Genomic DNA, 19,703 nt, shown 5'->3' with positions numbered 1-19,703 from the left:
ATTAGTTTTTTTTTTAACTTTACTTGGATTATTAGCCATTTTCAAACAGGGATCAACCCGTATCTTTCTATTTACCCCTTTCCTAGAGTCTAGAATTAGGCTAAACATTCTCATTAAATACAGTAATTTAAAGCACCTTATAGCAAGCCAGGATCAAACTACCATGTTTATCCTTTGGGGTACTCTTTGGTGGGGATAAAGTAGGAATGTGGATGAGTGGATAGGCTAATAGTAGGAGATCTTGGGAATAGGGTACAGCTATTAGGAGGGAAAAGGACAAGAAAGATGCCTGGGCCAGTCCATGAAGTTGCAATAATAGAATGAGTCGATCATACTACAAAGCCAGAGACTTGTATTTACATTTTCCTTTCTATGTCTTCACAGAGGCAGCTCCAAACTGGAGGGGAATGAAACGCTGAAAGTTGTAGAACTCGACAGAAGAGTGAATGCCACCTTTTAAAGAGGCTGTTTCTACCCTCCTCCTTTCTTGTAACTCCATTTACACATCCCCCACCACCTTTGTCATAAGCTTTTTCCTTTTGTCACCTGATCTTGAGGAAGACATGGACAAGCATTAGTGGTCTGAATGGGAGAAAAGCATAGGATTTCCACCTGTACTGAGAGAGCATCCTCCTCTCCAGTTCTATCCTCTCCTATGTAGAGGGGAACCCAGTATTTTTCCCTCCCTTTCTTTTACTGCCATAGGAAATTATTTCAGGGTGGGGTGTGGGACAAGCAGGCTTGTTTCCACTGATAATGCCGAAAAAGATAATGTCTGATTCTCACCGGTCAGGTGTGCCCACCTCTTTGAGAAGAGGTGGCTCTTGTTCATTTGAGATCCCAGACTCCAGCCACAAAAACCCCTGATGCCTATTTGAATCTGGCAAAGCACTGACTGATGTCCTCTGTTCCTCACACTTGGTTCTCCAATGTGAAAACCCATTTTCAGCCCTGGAAGTGCCAGGGTGTCCTATCAGCATCCCCCCTTTGACTTTACCCTCTTTGAGCCCTCGCTGGATTGTCCTCCCTGCACTGGCAGGCGAGGGCTCCCCCTTTGTATTCTCAGGCCGCAAGTGCAATGCCTGAAGAAATCAGGCTTTTCTACTCCAGGCAAACCTGTCCCATCTTGTTGCTTGTAGGATTACCCCCATCACCTGTTTTCCCATATAACCATAGTTCTGCCTCCCCAGCTTCTCCTCCCCATTTGTAAATAGTATTTATTAGCTTTTGAGGCTTCCCACTAGCAACTGGTTACACTGAAGAGATTCGGTGCCTCCCTCCGAGCTAGCAAAGTCTTCTGTTGACCTTTGTATCTAGGAGGGCACAATAGGCTCTGGGATCCCCACTCTTTCCAGACCATGTTTTGTTCCTTTGCTTTTTTACTGGAGCTCTGTAAAATAATTACAGTCCAGACATCCCCTGAAGTATGTGTCTCCCTTTAGGATGAATTCAGAGGTAAAGATGAGCACTTCCTTGCTCAGATCTGTGGCTCCATGGCCAAATGTTTTTCTATCCTGTTCCCCGTAACAGAGAAGGGAGGTCCCATGCCTGACAACAGGTGTTTTGGACAATCTTGGTAGCTTGTCTTCCTACTCCTGTGCCTGGCACCCTCATCCTCCCCTCTCCCTTCCACTTCTGCTTTGCCTTCCTCTTCTCCTGCCTCCACAAGGGGGATGGGCTAGAAGACATTTGTGCATTCACACTCTTACCTTTTATAATCAGGTTTGGCTATTTTGCAGCTCACCCAAAGAGATACAACCTAACCCACCATCCTACTTTTATTATTTTTTTTTAATGATTAAAAAGAAATTTTGTAGTTAATTCTTTCCTCTTTCATACAAATAAGAAATGGAAATTGCCTTTTTTATTATATAATGTAGAATACTTCCCTTAAGTGTTTTCCCTAGCCTGTAAAAGATTTTGTGTAAGGACATTTACTTACCTTTTGTATTTTATTAGTAGTAGCTGCTGAGGGAACTTTAGTGCCATTCTCCTCCCCTCCCCGCCCTTCTTCCTTTCATTATCTCAACTGTCTACATTATCACAAAAGAGTCTGTCCTTAAGAGGGATTGAACCCACACATGGGCCTTTGATTCCATAACAGATAATAGAATTTGGTACCATTAACATTTGCCATCATACTGCATAAGCAGACTCTTGCTTCGGGTTCCCAGGTACATTTTGGGTTTAAAGTGAGCGATTCCTCTCTCTGCCTACTGTGATGGGGAAATTTCAGGCTGGAAGATAGCCAAGTTCATCTTTTTGGCAGTATGTGGAAGCTGGCTTGGGACCGTAATGGTCCTGGCAGCCCTGCTGTTTTGATGGTTCTCACTGTTGCTTACACTGGCCAGGGAGGGCTGTGTAGGAAGTTGGTAGCATGCCCCTGCTTCTGCTTCTCTCTGTTCTACTCTCTCTCACTCTAGATCCTCTGGGGCTTGGATGCTGTCTGGTAGTCCTGGACCACTGCTGACTCATCCTTCTCTTTAAAATTTCATTAAAATATTGGGCATAAGCCAGCCTGTGGAGCCATAGGAAAGATAGAAAGATGGAATTAACTCAAGTAGTATTTGGGTGATGAGAAGGGGAAGGTTTCACATTTAAGAACAGAGGTACAAAAATGGGCCAGCCTATCCACTTGCCAAAACTGAACCAGATTGGGTTTTGAAACTAAAACCTCTGTGTATCCAGAATGAAAACTCTGCTATTCTGTCTAGAGAGCGAAGGAAAAAGACAGTAAACTTCTTGTCTCCTGTCCTTAGTGCCTTGAGGATTTTTCTCCCCAAACCCCCTTGCTTGACATCATTCTCTCCATATCTCTAGATCTCTGACGAATTGTCCTTCCAGAATTGTTTCCTTATCTAGTAACATGGGGCATCAGCCTGAGAGCTCCAATGGCCCTTTTCACAGTATTCCAAGAACCAATATTGCTACTTTTTAAAGAAAGATCTCTGTGCTCCACTCCATGCTTGGATGAGTAAAGGAAACTAATTCATAGTTATCCCTTTAGGAGGACATACCAGCCTCAAGAAGATGAAAGAATTGGCTCAACACTAGATTGGTTCCAAATATCAAATTTGTTTTCCCACAGAATAGTCCCAAAGACCAATCAGTAAAACAGTTCTGAAGATTTCAAATTATGCCAGATATTGGCTTCTGGACTTAAGTTTGGAAAACCTTGAATCTATGAGAGCAACCATGAATTGTAAAAAATATATATGGCACGTTAATGATATTTCTCATGTAAAAGGGAGGTTTTTCCCCCTCTCTTTCTTCAGTTATGCTAATTAAGGAGGTGTCTTGCATAAATTCAAAGAACCGATAATTTTTCACTGGTGGAGACCTGAGTAACCCAGGTCCCACAGTGCGGTTCTTTTCACAGCTCTCAACTTTGCTCTTAGAAACAGATATGGAAAATGAAAAGTACCCATGCGTGCCCAGTTTTAAGAAAGAATTTCTGTGAAGTGTTTGAACCTGAAGTCTTGCTCACATCAAGAGAGAGTTACATAAAATGCTGACAGCTGAACTAGGTTGTTCCTTTGTGTGGGGGTGGGGGTGAGGTTTGACAGCAGTGTAGGCAAAATTAGATACTGTTTTTGTTAATATAAAGAATTTTGATTTGGAGATCTAATTTGTAGATTGTGAAAGCAAGTTTTAGTTCAACTTATTTACAATCCAAATAATACCAAAAATTTTTTCTTCCCAAACCTCTTTAAGTTCTTCGCTTTTCTTAAATACCTGCTGGTGCCTTAAATATGCCTTATGTATGAATCTAGGCTGACCAAGGAATCCCTTGACTGTGGAGATTTTATGTATAGCCTTAGTATTAGACTGAAGTAGGTATGGGGAAAAAGAACTTTTTCCAAAGGCTCAAAAATGGTTTCCTGAGAGAGAGCCACTCTCAGATTTGCACATCAGGATAAAAGAAATAGGGTTATTTCCATCAGGAAAATCCCATTTCGTAGGGGTGCAATCACATCAAAAGCAGCCATCCAGGATTAAAGGTATTATAACCTCATGGCAGAACATTTTTCTCAGTGCAAAAGCACCTGGCCTGTTTGAGGATTAATGCTCAAAGGGTCAGTACTTACTCCAAGAAGAAACTAGTGTGCTGTTTTCTTTTGTTATTTAGGGCAATGTAAAATTCAGGAATGCTTTATTTTGTCTTGGTTTCTAGGAAGAAGGAAAATTATATTTCTTGAGAATTTTCTAAATTATCAGACACTGCTAAATGTGTTTAAGTCCTTAAATTCTATAGAGATACAGAAAACAAGGATGACTCTTCTCCCATGGCCTAATTTCAGTGGGACAATAAACAACTATATGATGTGCAACAATCTGTGGGTTATACTGAACAGATTCCTTTCTATGGATACATTGTAAACCTTTTAGGTTCTCTGGGAAGGAAACATAGTGTCTGCTCCCTGTGATGGCTCCACTGTGAGATAGTGCAGTTCTTTGTCTCATGCTGGCCATGTCCCTCAGATGTTCATCACCAGACTTCTTCATCCAATCTTCTATGAATTCCAGCCAGCAGGCTTTGCATCCTGAAAAAGGGAAACCAGGAGTTTTAGCTTCCTGCCTATTTTTCTCCTCCCATCCTTTGCTTACCAGCTATGTAGAACATGAATTTTCTGCACCATGGACCCATGGCCTACACTACTCAGATGAAACATTTTACAAGTTTATGAAAAACACCAGCACTCTTGGACAAACTGTGAGTGACCCTTTTTAAAAAATGCCAAGCTTTCCCTGGACTATAATCAACCTTGAACTTTAAGGTCTATGCTGACAGTCTGGGCTCCCCCCTCTTCTTTTGTAACAGGTTATAGAGAGAAGCAGTGTGTGAATCTAAACACGTTATGGGTCTATTATCTGTCCTTTTGTGCTAATTGCTTTTTTATGGCTGTTTATTCTTTAACATAGCTGAATAAAAATAAAAAGTGCTTTGTAGGACTTGTACTTAGTTTGGAACAAAATAAATTGAAATTATTATGCTTTTGTATTTCCATTTCTTGCAAATAAATATTTTTTCTTAAATAGTAAAATGTTGTCTAGTCTTTAAAATCCTGCAAATCTGGCATAAAGGCACTTTGCTTTTTTATGAGTATGAGTTTGTATATGTGTGCCTCATTCTTTCCTGATTATCTAGTCATTGAACTGAAAGATGAGCCTCAAACCAGTAATTTGAATGTTATATAGTACTTGAAACCAAGTCTCAGTCTGAGGAATATTGAGAAATGTAGTTGTTTTTTCAGTCAGTCACAAGAATGAAAAAAAAAAAGAAAACATTGGCATTCTCTGGGGATTTGTGCAGCCTGAGTGTTATTTTCCTTGTCTCCTACAATGATTACCTAACTAGATTTCAGAACTCTGTGGATATGATTTTGCTTTCCCCATCTCTGCACACTTAAGAATGGTGCTTTGGACTTGTGCCAGAAAGGAATGATGCTTCTTCATATAACAGTTGCAGAGGATGCCTAACGCAGAATCTTGCTCCAGAAATTCTGATGAAATGGTTGATAAAGGTCAATGTACTCAAGCAGAGCAATTTTCATTCATTCCATTGCAATCTCTGGATTCAAATTTAATTTTCTCCACTCAGAGTAGGGGCTACATCCCAGACAGAGTGCCTGGGGATGTTAAAGACTAAGGCCATGGACTGTCCTTGGCTGGAAAAACAAAACAAAATACTTTTTTGTTTGTTTTTTGTTTTCAATATGGGAGCATGCCTAACCCCAGATTGGGCTCAGGTGTGCATTGGTCCCGCTGAACTTCCTTTCCCCTCTTCACACCTTAACCTTCTCTTCCTCTGTTCCTGTCCAAGGAGTCTCTTTCCCCAGGGATGGCTTTTACTTATCCTTCCTCCCCTTTTTTTCTTATATTGGGAACCTGTTATGGAAGCCTCCTCCTTGACAGTGCTTTCCAATAATGTGGGGAAGGGAAATACGTATTTGAGAATGTTCTCTGTGCATTGAACTGTCAAATCAGAGACTGATTTCAGAATCACGGGCAGCCCTAGTTTCACAGGTGAGTCCACTGTGACTTAGAGTAACGTAATATAGACTTATCATTCTTATTTCACATTGGTTATCACTTTTGTTTCAGAGAAGAAAAGTGAGACCTGAGAGGGTGGTCAAAGTAGTCATTTGAGGGATGGATTACATTTGAACCTTCATCATTTGATAAGCCTGGACAGCCTGCACAAATTGATGTTATCTTCCAATGGACATAGCTATTACTATATCTTCTGGATATTTTAAAGAAGAGTTCTGACCCCTGAGGAGCCCATGTGTTCTCCTCTTCTTTCTGTGTTGTTGTTTTTAGATCAAGATCAAAATAGCCATTGAGGAATACTGTGAAAACTGGCAAAGAAGCTGTTGTGCTATTCTCCAAGAAGTCTATTTCAAAAAATTTAATGTTTCTTACATGAAAAGTATTTGGGAATTGGTGCTGCCAGCCTGTTCATAACTAATGTCCCCTCAATTACACTACAGAACAGATAGTGAGTTCAGTGTCATGATGTGGGAATGAGGGTGCTGTGTGCCTGGGCTAACTCAAAGTAGAATGGTATAACTGGCCTACGTCTTTGAGATCAGTGGGACAGAAAAGTGCTCTAAATTCCCCAAATGTTCCCTTTCTTTACTTAGTTATTGTTTAAATGTTTTAATGGTTGATAAACCTTTTCTCAAGGTTTGTGATAGTTTAAATCAAAATGAATGCAGAAATGAAAATATCTAAGAGGTATTTGTAATATAGCATAAATAGCTCCATGTAATCCTTTTCCAGAGGCAGTCCTTAACTGGGGATATGAGTGGAACTATGAGGTGTTTTGTGGGGAAAGTGGGTTAAAGTTAGGGAGTTGCATATATGACATAGAGAAAAGGAAGGTAAAAAGAATGCTATCGGAACCAATGACAAAATTTTCTGGCAATACAATTAAATATTTTACAATTTTATTGTGATATTGTGCCTAGCCATAAAATATTAAAGAGTACTATGAAGCCTTTTTTGAAAAACAATAGTCCATTGCTCTATCCCTTTTAAATCCATCTTATTCCTTGGAGGTAATCAATTTCAGTTTCTTTTCTATTTACCTCTATTTCTAAATAATATACTTAATGGTGCTAATGCTTGATATATCAGTTTTAAACATTTACTATTAGCTTCTTGTTATGTTATACAGTATAAGGACTTTACCACCCCCAATACACACACACAAGCACACAGTTTTCTCTCCATATTCCCCATTACATGTTTATAGTAATATTTCTATGTGAATGTTTTCTGCTGTACCATAGTTTATGTTAGGTTTATATTTCCTTCCTTGTATAATTTTTTGTTTTTCCCAGGATTAATAATTGCTCATTTTTTTCCCATTTAGTTATATTTATTCTGCTGTTACATTAGTTTTGGGGGCTGTCAATATTAGGTTTTCAATATTCAATTAAGTAGGTAATCTATCAAAGTTCTATTTCTGTGAAGATATTCTCCTTTAAGATACTTCCTGTAGTGGTGTGGATTCCTTAAAGTTAATCCATTCCCAGGGATATGGATCCATTGTAAGTAGGATCTTTTGATGAGGCTACTTCAGGTTAGGAGTCACCCACCTCATTCAGGATGGGTTGTAATCCTCTTAATGGATTCCTTTATAAATGGAATGGATACAGAGAGAAAGAGAAAGCTAAAGAAGCAAGAAGTTGAAAGCAAAGAAACTCAGAAGAGAAGGGAGAAACCAGCAGGTGCTGCCATGTGCCTTGCCATGTGGCAGAGGAGTCAAGGATCACCAGCAGCCAGTTTTCGGGAAGAAAGCATCACCTTGATGATGCCTTATTTAGACATTTTTCTCAGCCTCCAACCTGTGAGCAAATAAATTCCCTTTGTTAAGCCAACCCATTTTATGGTATCTACTTTTAACAGCCTAGGAAACTAAAACACCTCTAATCACCTGCTTCAATCCATATGCTTTTTAGACTTATGGTCCAATTGTCATATGGGACTCCCCTTCACTGTTATACTGAGAAACCTCGCAGTCCCTGTGTTCTGGATCACATCTTTTCCTTTCTTGGTTTGTTCCCTTATTTAGCTAGAGTACATTCTAGCACTTACCTAAGGAAAGATTTGTTAGTTGTAAAATAATTATTGCAAGGCTCAAAATATTTTATTCTACTTTCTCACATCAGTAGTTTGGCTGAGCCTAGAATATTTGGCTAGGAAAAATCTTCCTCAGAATTCTGAAGACATTACCCTGTAATCTTCTAGCTGGCACCAAGAATTCCAATCAGTGATCTTCTGATGTGACTTTTCCTGCCTCTGTTTCAGGTGTCCTGAAATGGAAATCTGCTTTATTGAGGGTTTTTTCGTTCACTATATTGGACTATTTATTCTGAAGACTTGGGTCTGGGAATATTTTTTGAATAGTTTTTAAATTATTTTCCTCTCCCTTTTTTTTTGGAATTACTAGATTGATCACTTAATTTCCCCCCAGTTTCTCTCCTTTTTGCTTCATTCCTTCTACTTTAACATCCAGCCCTTCTGTGTAAATTTAAACTTTATTTTTCAAATATATATACTTTAAATTTCAAAAGCTCTTTCTGCATTTTTTACTTTATTCATAGTATCCGATCTGTTTTTTTAGAAGAAATATCGCTTTTATCTTAAGTATATTAATTACAATATTTTAAAACTTGTTTCTGTTCCCTAATTTCTTTCCAATTTTTCCCATTTGCTTTTTATCTCCCTCTTTTATATTTTCAGCATTCCTCAAACATCTGACTGGATATTGCTGTCTGTTCACATGCATCAAAGAGTATAAATAAACTGAATGCCCTCTCTGCTTGTGTGGCTCTCTTATGGTTCTCAATATAAGATGGCAAGATAGCATTTTTGCTAGGGTTCCCAAAGGCTATAAATGAACATCTGGGGCCATTCAGTTCTCAAGGGGAGAATGTTTCAGTTTCCTGACTGGGGAATGTAATTGCACGCAGGTATTCTAGGTCCCACAAGGCAGATGAATTGGAACTATCTTGCTTGCAGTTGCAGACACTGTTCCTTGGGGTGGATGTTGTCCATCATCATCTCCATGTTAGTTGTCCTGGGTGAGTCCAATAAACTGGAGAGTAGGTGTTACAACTCTACTGAGATTCAGGGCTCAATTGGCGCATGAATGGATCAAAGATTTAAGTCTCTGGGACATAAATTTAACAACATATATAATAGTGCTAATTATAGGTTCAAATAAGAGGGGCAGAAGAGCCATGTGTGGATAAACTATAAATGAGTTTAACTCTGTTACACTGGGGAGCATAAATTCCAAAGTAAGGCCCACAGTCTGGGTGCCAAATTCCTGAGCTTTTCTCCAATATGTCTTAAATCTCATGTTTGTGTCTTTGTGAGCCATCTCACTTTATATCTATTTTCCAGTAGACACTAATAGGTCTCTTTACAATCTGCTGCGTCACTGGTTGGGTTCTTCGGATGCAGATGCTTAATGGAGTTTGGGATCTAAGCTATTAGGAATCAAACCCTATGAAAGGAAAGAGGAAGAAGCAGCGCAGGGCAAAGGGAGAAGCAAAATTGCAATGAAGGTGTGACAAAGCCTTGGCCAATTCAGCAGGGAGGCTTAAAGGGAGTATTTCCCACCAGAGTTCTCCTGTATTGGGCTGAAACAGGCTGAAACAAGCTGTCCTCCTGACATTAGCTATTGTACTTCTCAGTTTCAGAATTTCTATTATTTTCCTTTTTATAATTTCTATATCTTTATTGATATAGAGTCTAGGAAGACTCATGTTTGGGCTTCCTCAGTGATGGTTTCTGTCAAATTTCCTCTTTTCCTGCCAATCGCCATATTTTACTGTTTCACTGTATGCTTTGCAATTTTTTGTTGAGCACTGGACATTTTGAATATTGTAATACGGTAATTCTGGAGATTAGATTCTCCTCCTCCAGATTGCTATGGTCACTTAAAGGGGGCTGCAGTTCCCCTATATAGTTACTTTTCCAAACTATTTTTTGCAAAAATGATATTCCTGGTTGTGTGCGGTTGCTAAACTATATGTTTCATTATCTCTGGTCAGCCAGAGACCTGACAGAAATTTCCTTAAATGACTAAATACGGTAAGAAAGGAAAAAAAAATGGGAGTCTATGTCTTGAAATCCCCTAAACTATGACATTGTGGAAGCTGCTTGGGGTAGGGGGTGGGGGGGTGCTGGGAGGGGTTTGAAACTGGCCAGCCTCTGTTCTGGCCCCTCAGCAATCAAAAGCAGCGACCAACCTTGAATTTTGGAGGACAAGGCTGCCATTTCCTACCCTGGCACCAGAAAGCTACTCCAGGAATGCTGGCCACCATCTCTACCAATGCCTGCCATGGGGCTGGATGATGGAGGATGGTAGTCTCTATGCTAAACATGGAAATTCAATGAAGTTAATCAGCCTCTTTCTTAATCAAACTGTCCTTGGATGCTGCATGTGTTCAGTTAGACTTCAGAGTTCCAAAATAGTTGCCTCAGGGAAACGGACGTGGCCCAGTGGGAGGTCCGCGGTTCTACCACATGGGACTACCACATGGGAGGTCCGCGGTTCAAACCCCGGGCCTCCTTGACCCATGTGGAGCTGGCCCATGTGCAGTGCTGATGCGCGCAAGGAGTGCCCTGCCACGCAGGGGTGTCCCCCGCGTAGGGGTGTCCCCTGCGTAGGGGAGCCCCGTGTGCAAGGAGTGCGCCCCGTAAGGAGAGCCGCCCAGCGCGAAAGAAAGTGCAGCCTGCCCAGGAATGGCGCCGCCCACACTTCCCGTGCTGCTGACGACAACAGAAGCGGACAAAGAAAAAGAAACAAGACGAAGCAAACAGACACAGAGAACAGACAACCAGGGTGGGGGGTGAGAATTAAATAAATAAATAAATCTTTTTTTTAAAAAAACAAAACAAAACACAAAATAGTTGCCTCAGTCAGTTCTTGCCAATTTAATAGTTGTTTTGGTGGAGGGATCAGTTCCTGGAGCTTCCTACTCCACTGTCTGTCCTTCCCCATTAGCTCTGGGCAAGGCAGTTCTTGACAGATGAGGCAGACCCTGAAGGAGGTGGCAGCTGAAGACTGTCTTCTGTCCACACTCTTTGCAGATGGACCGCAAGATTCCCCTTAATAGCACAGCTCTGAGTCTACCACATGCTATGGAATCTGTCAACTGCATTTCTAATTTTAATTATTATTTCATCTTTAAGCTCTGATTAGTTGTTTTTTAGAAAATGTTTAGTTGTTTTCATAATCACATATTCTTACATCACACTTCCAATGGCTCCTTTTATTTTTAAACATATTAAAATTATTTTATATTCTATATAGTTATATCCATAATATGCAGATTTGTAAGCTGATTATAAGTGTTTTTCTGCAGATTCTTGCACAAGGTGCCTTACTTCTTCCTGTGTTTTGTTATGTTTGATTATGAACTCATCTTCTTTGAAACTTTATCCATGGAAATATTCTGAGGCCTACATTTAAAATGTGTTCCTCCAAAGAAAACCTTCTCTCATTTCACCATATGCAAAGACTACCTACCTGGTACTACTTTAAAAATGAGCTGCTCATTTGTGTTCTCTGGGTAATAAAAGTATAAATTCTGACTCTAGATCTTAGCAACTTGTGGAGATTTCCTTCTTCCATCATCCTCTCCTCTCTAGTAGTAGTAGTAGCAGCAGCAGCAGCAGCAGCAGCAGTAGTAGTGGTATTTGATTGCCCACCAAGCATCCAGACTGCAACTAACCCCACCAACTTCCTCTGTGGGGTGGGTTTTTCTACGTCTTGCACTGTGGATCTCCTGATCTCTGCTATGGGTGGATCAAGGAATAAACAAACACCATTAGGCAAACTTTCTCATTCTAGCTTTTGAGGATTTCCTAGCTTTTAAATCAGCTCAGACATGCATTTTAAAAAAAGATGTTTTCTATGTTTTATCCAGAATTCTAGGTGATCTACATCGAGGGAAAATTCTTTGGGTAGCTAGTCTACCATATTGCTAGAAAGGAAAGTAAGGTATCATATTTTAAGCAGAATATTGATAAATTGGAATGTAGACAACAATAGAACAAAAAATGAAGAAGGTGAGAACCCTGCATGATGCAAAACACTGTAAGGAGATGGAATTATTTAACCTGGAAAATTAAAGATGCTGTCTTTGAAAGGCATTATGGAATGAGTACTGGACTAAAATTTGGAGAGCTCTAGCTTCAATTCTGGTTGGGCCATTAGTTGTGTAGCTTGGAAAACATTTCAACCTTTTTAGCCTTCAGTTTTGCCATCTATAAAATGCATGGTGACATGTTGATTTATGAGAACTTGTCCAGGTCTAACATCCTATAAACCTAGTTGTCTGAGTGTCATTCATTAGAAGAAACAGATTTGTCTTCAAAAGGCCGGATTAGAACTCATAAAGAGAAAATGTTTAGCTCAGCATAAGGAATTATAGATGAATTAAGAGATTCTCCAATAGAATTCTGCCCTAGAGATATAGTACTATCTTAGAGCTATTTAGGACCCAGATTTTGGACTCAGATAATCAAGGTTCAAAATCCTGACTCTGCAATGCACTACATTTATTATTCTGGGCAAGTCTCTTAATTTCTCAACTTCAGTTCCTTCATGTGCAAAATGGGAAAATAAATGGTACCTACTTTACAGGGTTATTGTGAGTATAGAGTGAATTAATATACGTTAATAATTGGCACATAGTATTCACTACATAGGTGTTAGCTATAATTATTAATATAGTGTATGTTAGATGTCTGGATAAAGATTCCTCACTGACCAGAAACTTATTATATGTAGAAATTATTATACTTATAATTTAAAATTTTCTATGGATTCTTATTTAACGCTACAAAACTTCTCTTAATGATTCCATCCAGCCCACAGAATCTTTCTCTTCTAGAATCTACCTTAACACCCATTGTCCACACAACAAGGGCTTGTGGAATTCTGCTGTTTTATCATGCACCAACATTTACCTTGTGGCAACTATCCAAATTGATGTGTATCTAGATCAGTGATTCTAAAAACATTCTATGCATTAAAATTACTTGGAGAGATTTTTTTTTAAAGACTGATGCCTGCATCGCACTCAAAGAAAGTCAGAATATTTTGGTTTGAGGCAGAGTTCAGTCATCAGTATTTATTACAAGCTTCCATTGACAAGCCACTCACATTTAGAAACATGTAGAATCTCTGTCGGGTTCAATAGGTATATGTGCACAAAAGAGGCAGATGGGGAAAGAACTTGTGAGGATTTTTAGGGTGATAGGGTGGGAATGACTAGTTAAATAGACAGGTAAGTGGTACAAGACAGGCAACAGGAAGTGAAAATGTGTGAGTGTACTTGTGGGTGAAACTGACAATGAGAGAGTAACTGGTAAATTAATTAGAGATAGCAAGAAATCCTCAAAAGCAATTATAATATTTCAACAGTATTTTCTCAATCTTTAGGTTAAATTAATGCCCTGAGAGATTTTAGAATGATCAATTTTAGCACAACTTACATACTCTATAGCTTTTCTTTTTTTCTTTTTCTTTATTGAGAGAAATAGGTTTACCAAAAAATTATGCAGACAATACACAATTCTCATAATAATCTTATTAAAACTTTACATTAGTGTGGTAACTTTGTTACAAGTGAGGAAACTATTATTATAATTATACTATCTACTATATTCCGTGGTTTACATTAGGACTCAGTGCTTGTGTTCTATGGTTTTTACATTTTTTTTTCCTAATAACATACATACAATCTAAAATTTCCCCTTTAACCACATTTAAATATATAATTCCGTAATGTAATTACATTCACAATCTTGTGCTATTATCACCACTCTCCTTTACCAAAACTTTTCCAACAGAAATTCTGTAACAATGAAACATTAACTCCTCATTCCTTGACCCACCCTGGCCCCAGGTAAACTTTATACTAGTTTCAGCATATGTGAATTTGCTTATTCTAAGTACTTCTTCATACTAGTGCGGTCAAACAATATTTGCTCTTTTGTTACTGACATATTTCACTCATGATGTCTTCAAGGTTCATCCATGTTTTCACATGTATGAGAATTCCATTCCTTTTTATGGCTGGATAATATTCCATTGTATGCATATACTACATTTTGTTTACCCATTCATTTGTTGATGGACAGTTGGGTTGCTTCCATCCTTTGGCAATTGTGAATTATACTTCTATGAACATCAGTGTGCAAATATCTGTTTAAGTCCCTCCTTTCAGTTCTTTGGGGTATGTACCTAGAAGTGGGGTTGTTGGGTCACATGGTAATTCTATGCTTTACTTTCTGAGGAACTGCCAAACTGTTTCCCACAGTGGCTGCACCATTTTACATTCCCACAATGAACGATATCCCTATTTTTCCATATCCTCTCCAATACTTATTATTTTAGTGAGTATGAAATGGAATCTCATGGTTTTGATTGACATTTCCCTAATGACTAGTCATGTTGAACATCTTTACATGTGCTTTTTGACTATTTGTATCTCTTCTTTGGAAAAATGTCTATTCAAGTCTTTTCCCCATTTTATAAGTGGATTGTTTGCCTTTTTGTTGTTGAGGTATAGAATTTTTTAATATATTCTGAATATTAAAACCTTTTCAGATATTTCAGAAAATACAGATATTTTCTCCCATTCTATAGATTGTTGTTTTACTTTCATGATGAAGAACTTTGATGCACAAAAGTTTTTAATTTTGATGAGGTCCTATTTATCTATTTTTTTCTTTTGTTTCTTGTGCTTATGTAAAGTCTAAAAAACATTTGCCTAACACAAATATGCTTACCTATGTTTTCTTCTAAGAGTTTTATAGTGTGGTTTTTATATTTAGGTTTTTGATCCATTTTGAGTTAATTTTTTTATATGGTATGAGGTAGAGACCAACTTTATTCTGCATGTGAATATTCAGTTTTGCCAGCACCATTTGTTGAAGAGACTATTTTCTCTCAATTGAAAGTCAGTTAGCCTTAGAGATGAGGGTTTATTTCTCAACTCTCAGTTTAATTTCATTGCTTTATATGTCTGTCTTTGTGCAAGTACCAAGCTGTTTTGATTACTGTGGTTTTGTGACAAGTTTTAAGATCAGGAAGTGTGAGTCTTTCAACTGTGTTCTTTTTCAAGATGATTTTAGCTATTTAGTGGCCCTTATATAAGTTTGATGATTGGGTTTTCCATTTCTGCAGACAAAACTGTTCCATTTATTTTAGGTTGCATTGAATCTTTACATTGTTTTTGTGGAATGGACATCTAAACAATGTTTAGTCTTCCAATCCATGAACAGGGAATATCTTTCCATTTATTTTGGTCTTCTTTGATTTATTTTAGTAATGTTTTGTAGTTTTCTATGTAAAACTACTTTACATCCTTGGTTAAATTTATTCCTAGATATGCAATTCTTTCAGTTGCTATTGTAAATGTTATTGATATTCTTGATTTTCTCTTCAGATTCTTTATTACTAGCATATAGAAACACTACTGATTTTCACATGTTCATCTGTACCCCTTCAAGGAACCCAATGGCAAAACTGGTGACAGAGAGGTCTGGAAAGTTGTGTGTGGATAGAAGTTTCTGAGTGGGCAAAAAAACCATAAAGATATTTATGTCTCACATGAATGCTCACCAGAGGGTTACTTCAGCAAAGGGAGATTTTAATTATGGATAGGATGACCATTCTGTGGATACCACTTGGCCTTTTCCCCCAGCCAACTCCTGTCATTGCCCAATGGGCTTATGAACATAGTGGCCAAGGTGGTAGGGATGGAGGTTATGCATGGGCTCAATAACATGGACTTCCACTCACCAAGACTGACCTAACTATGGTCACTGCTGAGGACCCAGTCTGCCAGCAGCAGAGTCAAAAGCTCAGTCCCTGATATGGCACCACTACCCAAAGTGATTAGCCTAGTTTCTAGTGGCAGGTTGATTACACTGGACCCACCTCCATCATGGAAAGTACAGTGTTTTGTTCTAATTGAAATAAACACATACTCCAGAAATGGATTTGCCTCCCCTGGATACAATGCTTCTGTGAAACTACATTCCATGGACTTAACAGAATGCCTTATCCACTGTCATGGTATTCCACACAGCATTGCTTCTGATCAAGGAACACACCTCACAGCAAACAAAGTACAGGAAATGGGCAAATGTTTATGAAATTCACTGACCTTATCATGTTCCCTATTATCCTGAGGTAGCTAGATGCTACTTGAAACAGTAGAATAGCCTTTTGAAGACTCAATTACTGTGTCAACTAGGTGGCAATACCTTGCAAGGCTGGGGCAATGTTCTCTAGGAGGCTGTGTATGCTCTAAATCAGTATCCACTCTATGATGCTCTTTTTCCCATAGCCAGGATTCAAAGGCCTAGGAATCAAGGGGTGGAAATGAGAGTGGCACCACTCAATATTATCCCTAATGATTCACTAGAAAAACTTTTGCTTCCCGTCCCTGTAACCTTAAACTCTGCTGGTCTGCAGGTTTTAGTTCCAAATGGCGGACTGCTTCTACCAAGAGACACAATTATTTCATTGAAATGGAAGTTACGACTGTCACCTGGCCACTATGGGCTTCTTATGACTCTGAATCAAAAAGCAAAGAAAGAAATTACTGCACTGTGTGGGGTGGTTGATCCTGTCAAAGGGAAATAGGACTGCAACTATACAATGTAGGTAAAGAAGAGTTTGCCTGAAATATAGCAATACCCTAAGGAGTCTCTTAGTACTACCATGCCCTGTGATTAAATTCAATGGAAAACAGCCACAACCCAATCCAGGCAGGACTCCCAATGGCCCAGAAACTCAGGAATGAAGGTTTGGAACACCCCACCAGGAAAAGAGTTATGGTCAGCTGAGATGCTTGCTGAAGGTAAAATGAATATGGGATGGATAGTGGGAGAAGATAGTTAAAAATGAGCTACAACCATGTGACCTGTTACATAAATGAAGATTGTAATGGTTATGAATATTTCTTCCTTGTTTTGTTATGAGTATGTTTTTATAAATACATAAAGCAAATATCTTAATTTCCTTCTCTATCTTATCCCTTTATCATATCACATAAGTTTTATTAGCTTCATGTAGTAATATTCAAGTCATAGGGTGTTACGTTTAAGATTGACTATTACCCAAGGACTTCCACCCTATTCTGAAGATATTTAGTGCATTTCTGGTTGTATGTAGGACAGTTGAATATTGCTAGGCAAAAATATAACTTATTATTTTTATTTAGAGATTATAGTTTAAGAAGATGTGTATGCCTGCCAAGTTGACAAGGGATGGACTGTGATGGCTGAGTTTATGTGTCTATTTGGCCGGGTTTTGGTGTCCATTTGGTCAAGCAATCACTAGCTTGATTTTGTGCGAGCCTCTTCTAAACAGCATATAGTTGGGTCATGCTTTTTATCCATTCTGCTAATCTCTGCCTTTTGACAGAAGAGTTTAGTTCATTTACATTTAAAATAGCTACTGAGGGAAGCGGATTTGGCCCAACAGATAGGGCATCCACCTACCACATGGGAAGTCCAAGGTTCAAACCCAGGGCCTCCTGACCTGTGTGATGAGCTGGCCCATGTGCAGTGCTGATGCACGCAAGAAGAGCCATGCCACACAGGGGTGTCCCCAGTGTAGGGGAGCCCCACATGCAAGGAGTGCACCCCATAAGGAGAGCTGCCCAGCGTGAAGAAAGTGCAGCCTGCCCAGGAGTGGCACCGCACACACGGAAAGCTGATGCAGCAAGATGACTCAACCAAAAGAGACACAGATTACAGGAGCTGCTGACAGGAATGCAAGTGGACGCAGAAGAACACACAGCTAATGAACACAGAGAACAGACAAATGCGGGGGGGAAGGGGAGAGAAATAAAATTAAAAAATAAAAGTAAAAATAAAATAAAATAGCTACTGATAGTGCAGGACTTTCTTCTGTAATTTTACTAGTTGGTCTTTGTAAGTCTTATGTGTTTTTTTGTCCTTCAATTCTGCCATGAATGTCTATTTTCATATTTACCTGATTTTGTTGTAGTGTAACTTTTGAGTCCCTTCTTATTTCCTACTGTACATACTTTTCAGGTATTTATGGTTACCAGGGGTTTTAAATTTAACATCATAAATCTGTAATGGGCAAATGTGATTTGATATGAACTTAACTTCAATAGCAAACATATGCACTGTTCCTGTAGCCCGCCATACCACCACCTTTTAGTTTTACTTGTTACCAATTACGTCTTTATACATTTTATGTCCAAAACCATAGATTTATCACTACTTTATATGCATTTCCATTTTAGAACCTTTAAGAATTTTTTAAAATACCAAAAGTACAATAAATGGTGCTGGCATTTATAACAAGATAAATAAAAATCAAGTACCCATATTGCTACCTTTACTAGAGGATTTTATTTTTTTATGCCACTTTGATCCACTGTCTAGTGTCCTTTCTCTTGCCTAAAGAACTCCTTTAGCATTGCTCGTTCAGCTACTATATTGGTAATGAACTCCCTTTGTTTTTGTTTATCTGGGAATGTCTTAATCTCTTCTTCATTTTTGAAAGATAGTCTCACTGGATATAAAATTCTTGGCTGATAAGTGCTTTCTTTAAGCACTTTAAACTCCATGGTTTCTGCTGAGAAATTGGCACAATCTTATTGGGACTCCTTCTATATAATGCATTGCTTTTCTTTTACAGCTCTCAGAACTCTGTCATCTGGACATGGCTCTTTTCAAGTTTATCCTGTTTATGGTGCATTGGTCTTCTCAAATGTGCTTATTCATGTCTTTCATTAAATTTGGGAAGTTTTTCATCATTATTTCTTTGAATATTCTTTATACTCCTTTCTCTTTTTCTTATTCTGGTTCTCCCATAAGGCATATGTTGCCATGCTTGAGGGTGTCCCACAGGTCTCTTAGACTTTGTTTGCTTTTTCTTTTTTCTTTCTGCTCCTTAGCCTGAATCATTTTGTCTTGTTTCTGAGTTCACTGATTCTTTCTCCTGCCAGTTGCAATCGGTTGTTGAGACTCTCTAGGGAATTTTCCATTTCAGTTATTGTGTTCTTCAACTCCTATATTTCAGTTTAGCTCCTTTATTTAATTAAAAAAAAATTAATTTCTTACTCTTTATTGACAATCTCATATTGTTCATTCCTCATTTTCCTTATATCCTTTAGTTCTATCTCTATCTCTGTTTTCCCTTACCTCCTTGAGCAGGTAATCCTTTGCCCCAGGCCACTTTGACTTTGTTGTTTCTCACACTGCTTTAGCTATCTACAAGCTGCAAGCCAGAGACAATTTCCTGATTCAGTCTTTCAGCTTCCCACCCAATATTTGGTACCAATATATAGCCACCTAAGTATGCACTTATGGGGTTACACTGCTATCTCTGGAATAGGGCCAGGGAACTACAGTGGGAGCACATGCTGGCTCCACATACACAGGAGATGGAGTAAAGGAGGGATCAGGAAGGGTGGCATTTTCTTGATTTGGCACTCCCCCAGTTACTCCAACCTTTAACTGTTTTCCAGGGTTCTGAGGAAAATGGCTTTGCCAGTTTTTTGCTGGTTATTCAAAGAATCTGTGGGGGGAATTTATTGTGGAATGTCTTACATTGCCATATTGATTGACTGGAAGTGGTTCTTTTGTTCTTGCTTGGAAATCTCAATCGGTAAAGT

At 38.7% G+C, this 19,703-nt stretch overlaps 1 protein-coding gene across 3 annotated transcripts in view; it reads left to right on the top strand.

The window, feature by feature from the left end:
- Positions 1-5,045, top strand: part of CREB3L2 (cAMP responsive element binding protein 3 like 2) — a 106,077-nt gene extending 101,032 nt beyond the window's left edge. For all 3 annotated transcript variants that reach the window (XM_004461655.5, XM_004461656.5, XM_071215294.1), the window contains exon 12: positions 385-5,045. In XM_004461655.5, coding sequence (XP_004461712.2) covers positions 385-460 — 76 coding nt within the window. In that variant the 3' untranslated portion in view covers positions 461-5,045. The remainder of the gene's footprint in view (positions 1-384) is intronic.
- The last annotated feature ends 14,658 nt before the right edge of the window (positions 5,046-19,703 follow it).

The sequence above is a fragment of the Dasypus novemcinctus genome, chromosome 5 (assembly GCF_030445035.2).
Source record: "Dasypus novemcinctus isolate mDasNov1 chromosome 5, mDasNov1.1.hap2, whole genome shotgun sequence".
NCBI lineage: Eukaryota > Metazoa > Chordata > Mammalia > Cingulata > Dasypodidae > Dasypus > Dasypus novemcinctus.
This window is presented reverse-complemented; position numbering and strand designations above follow the sequence as displayed.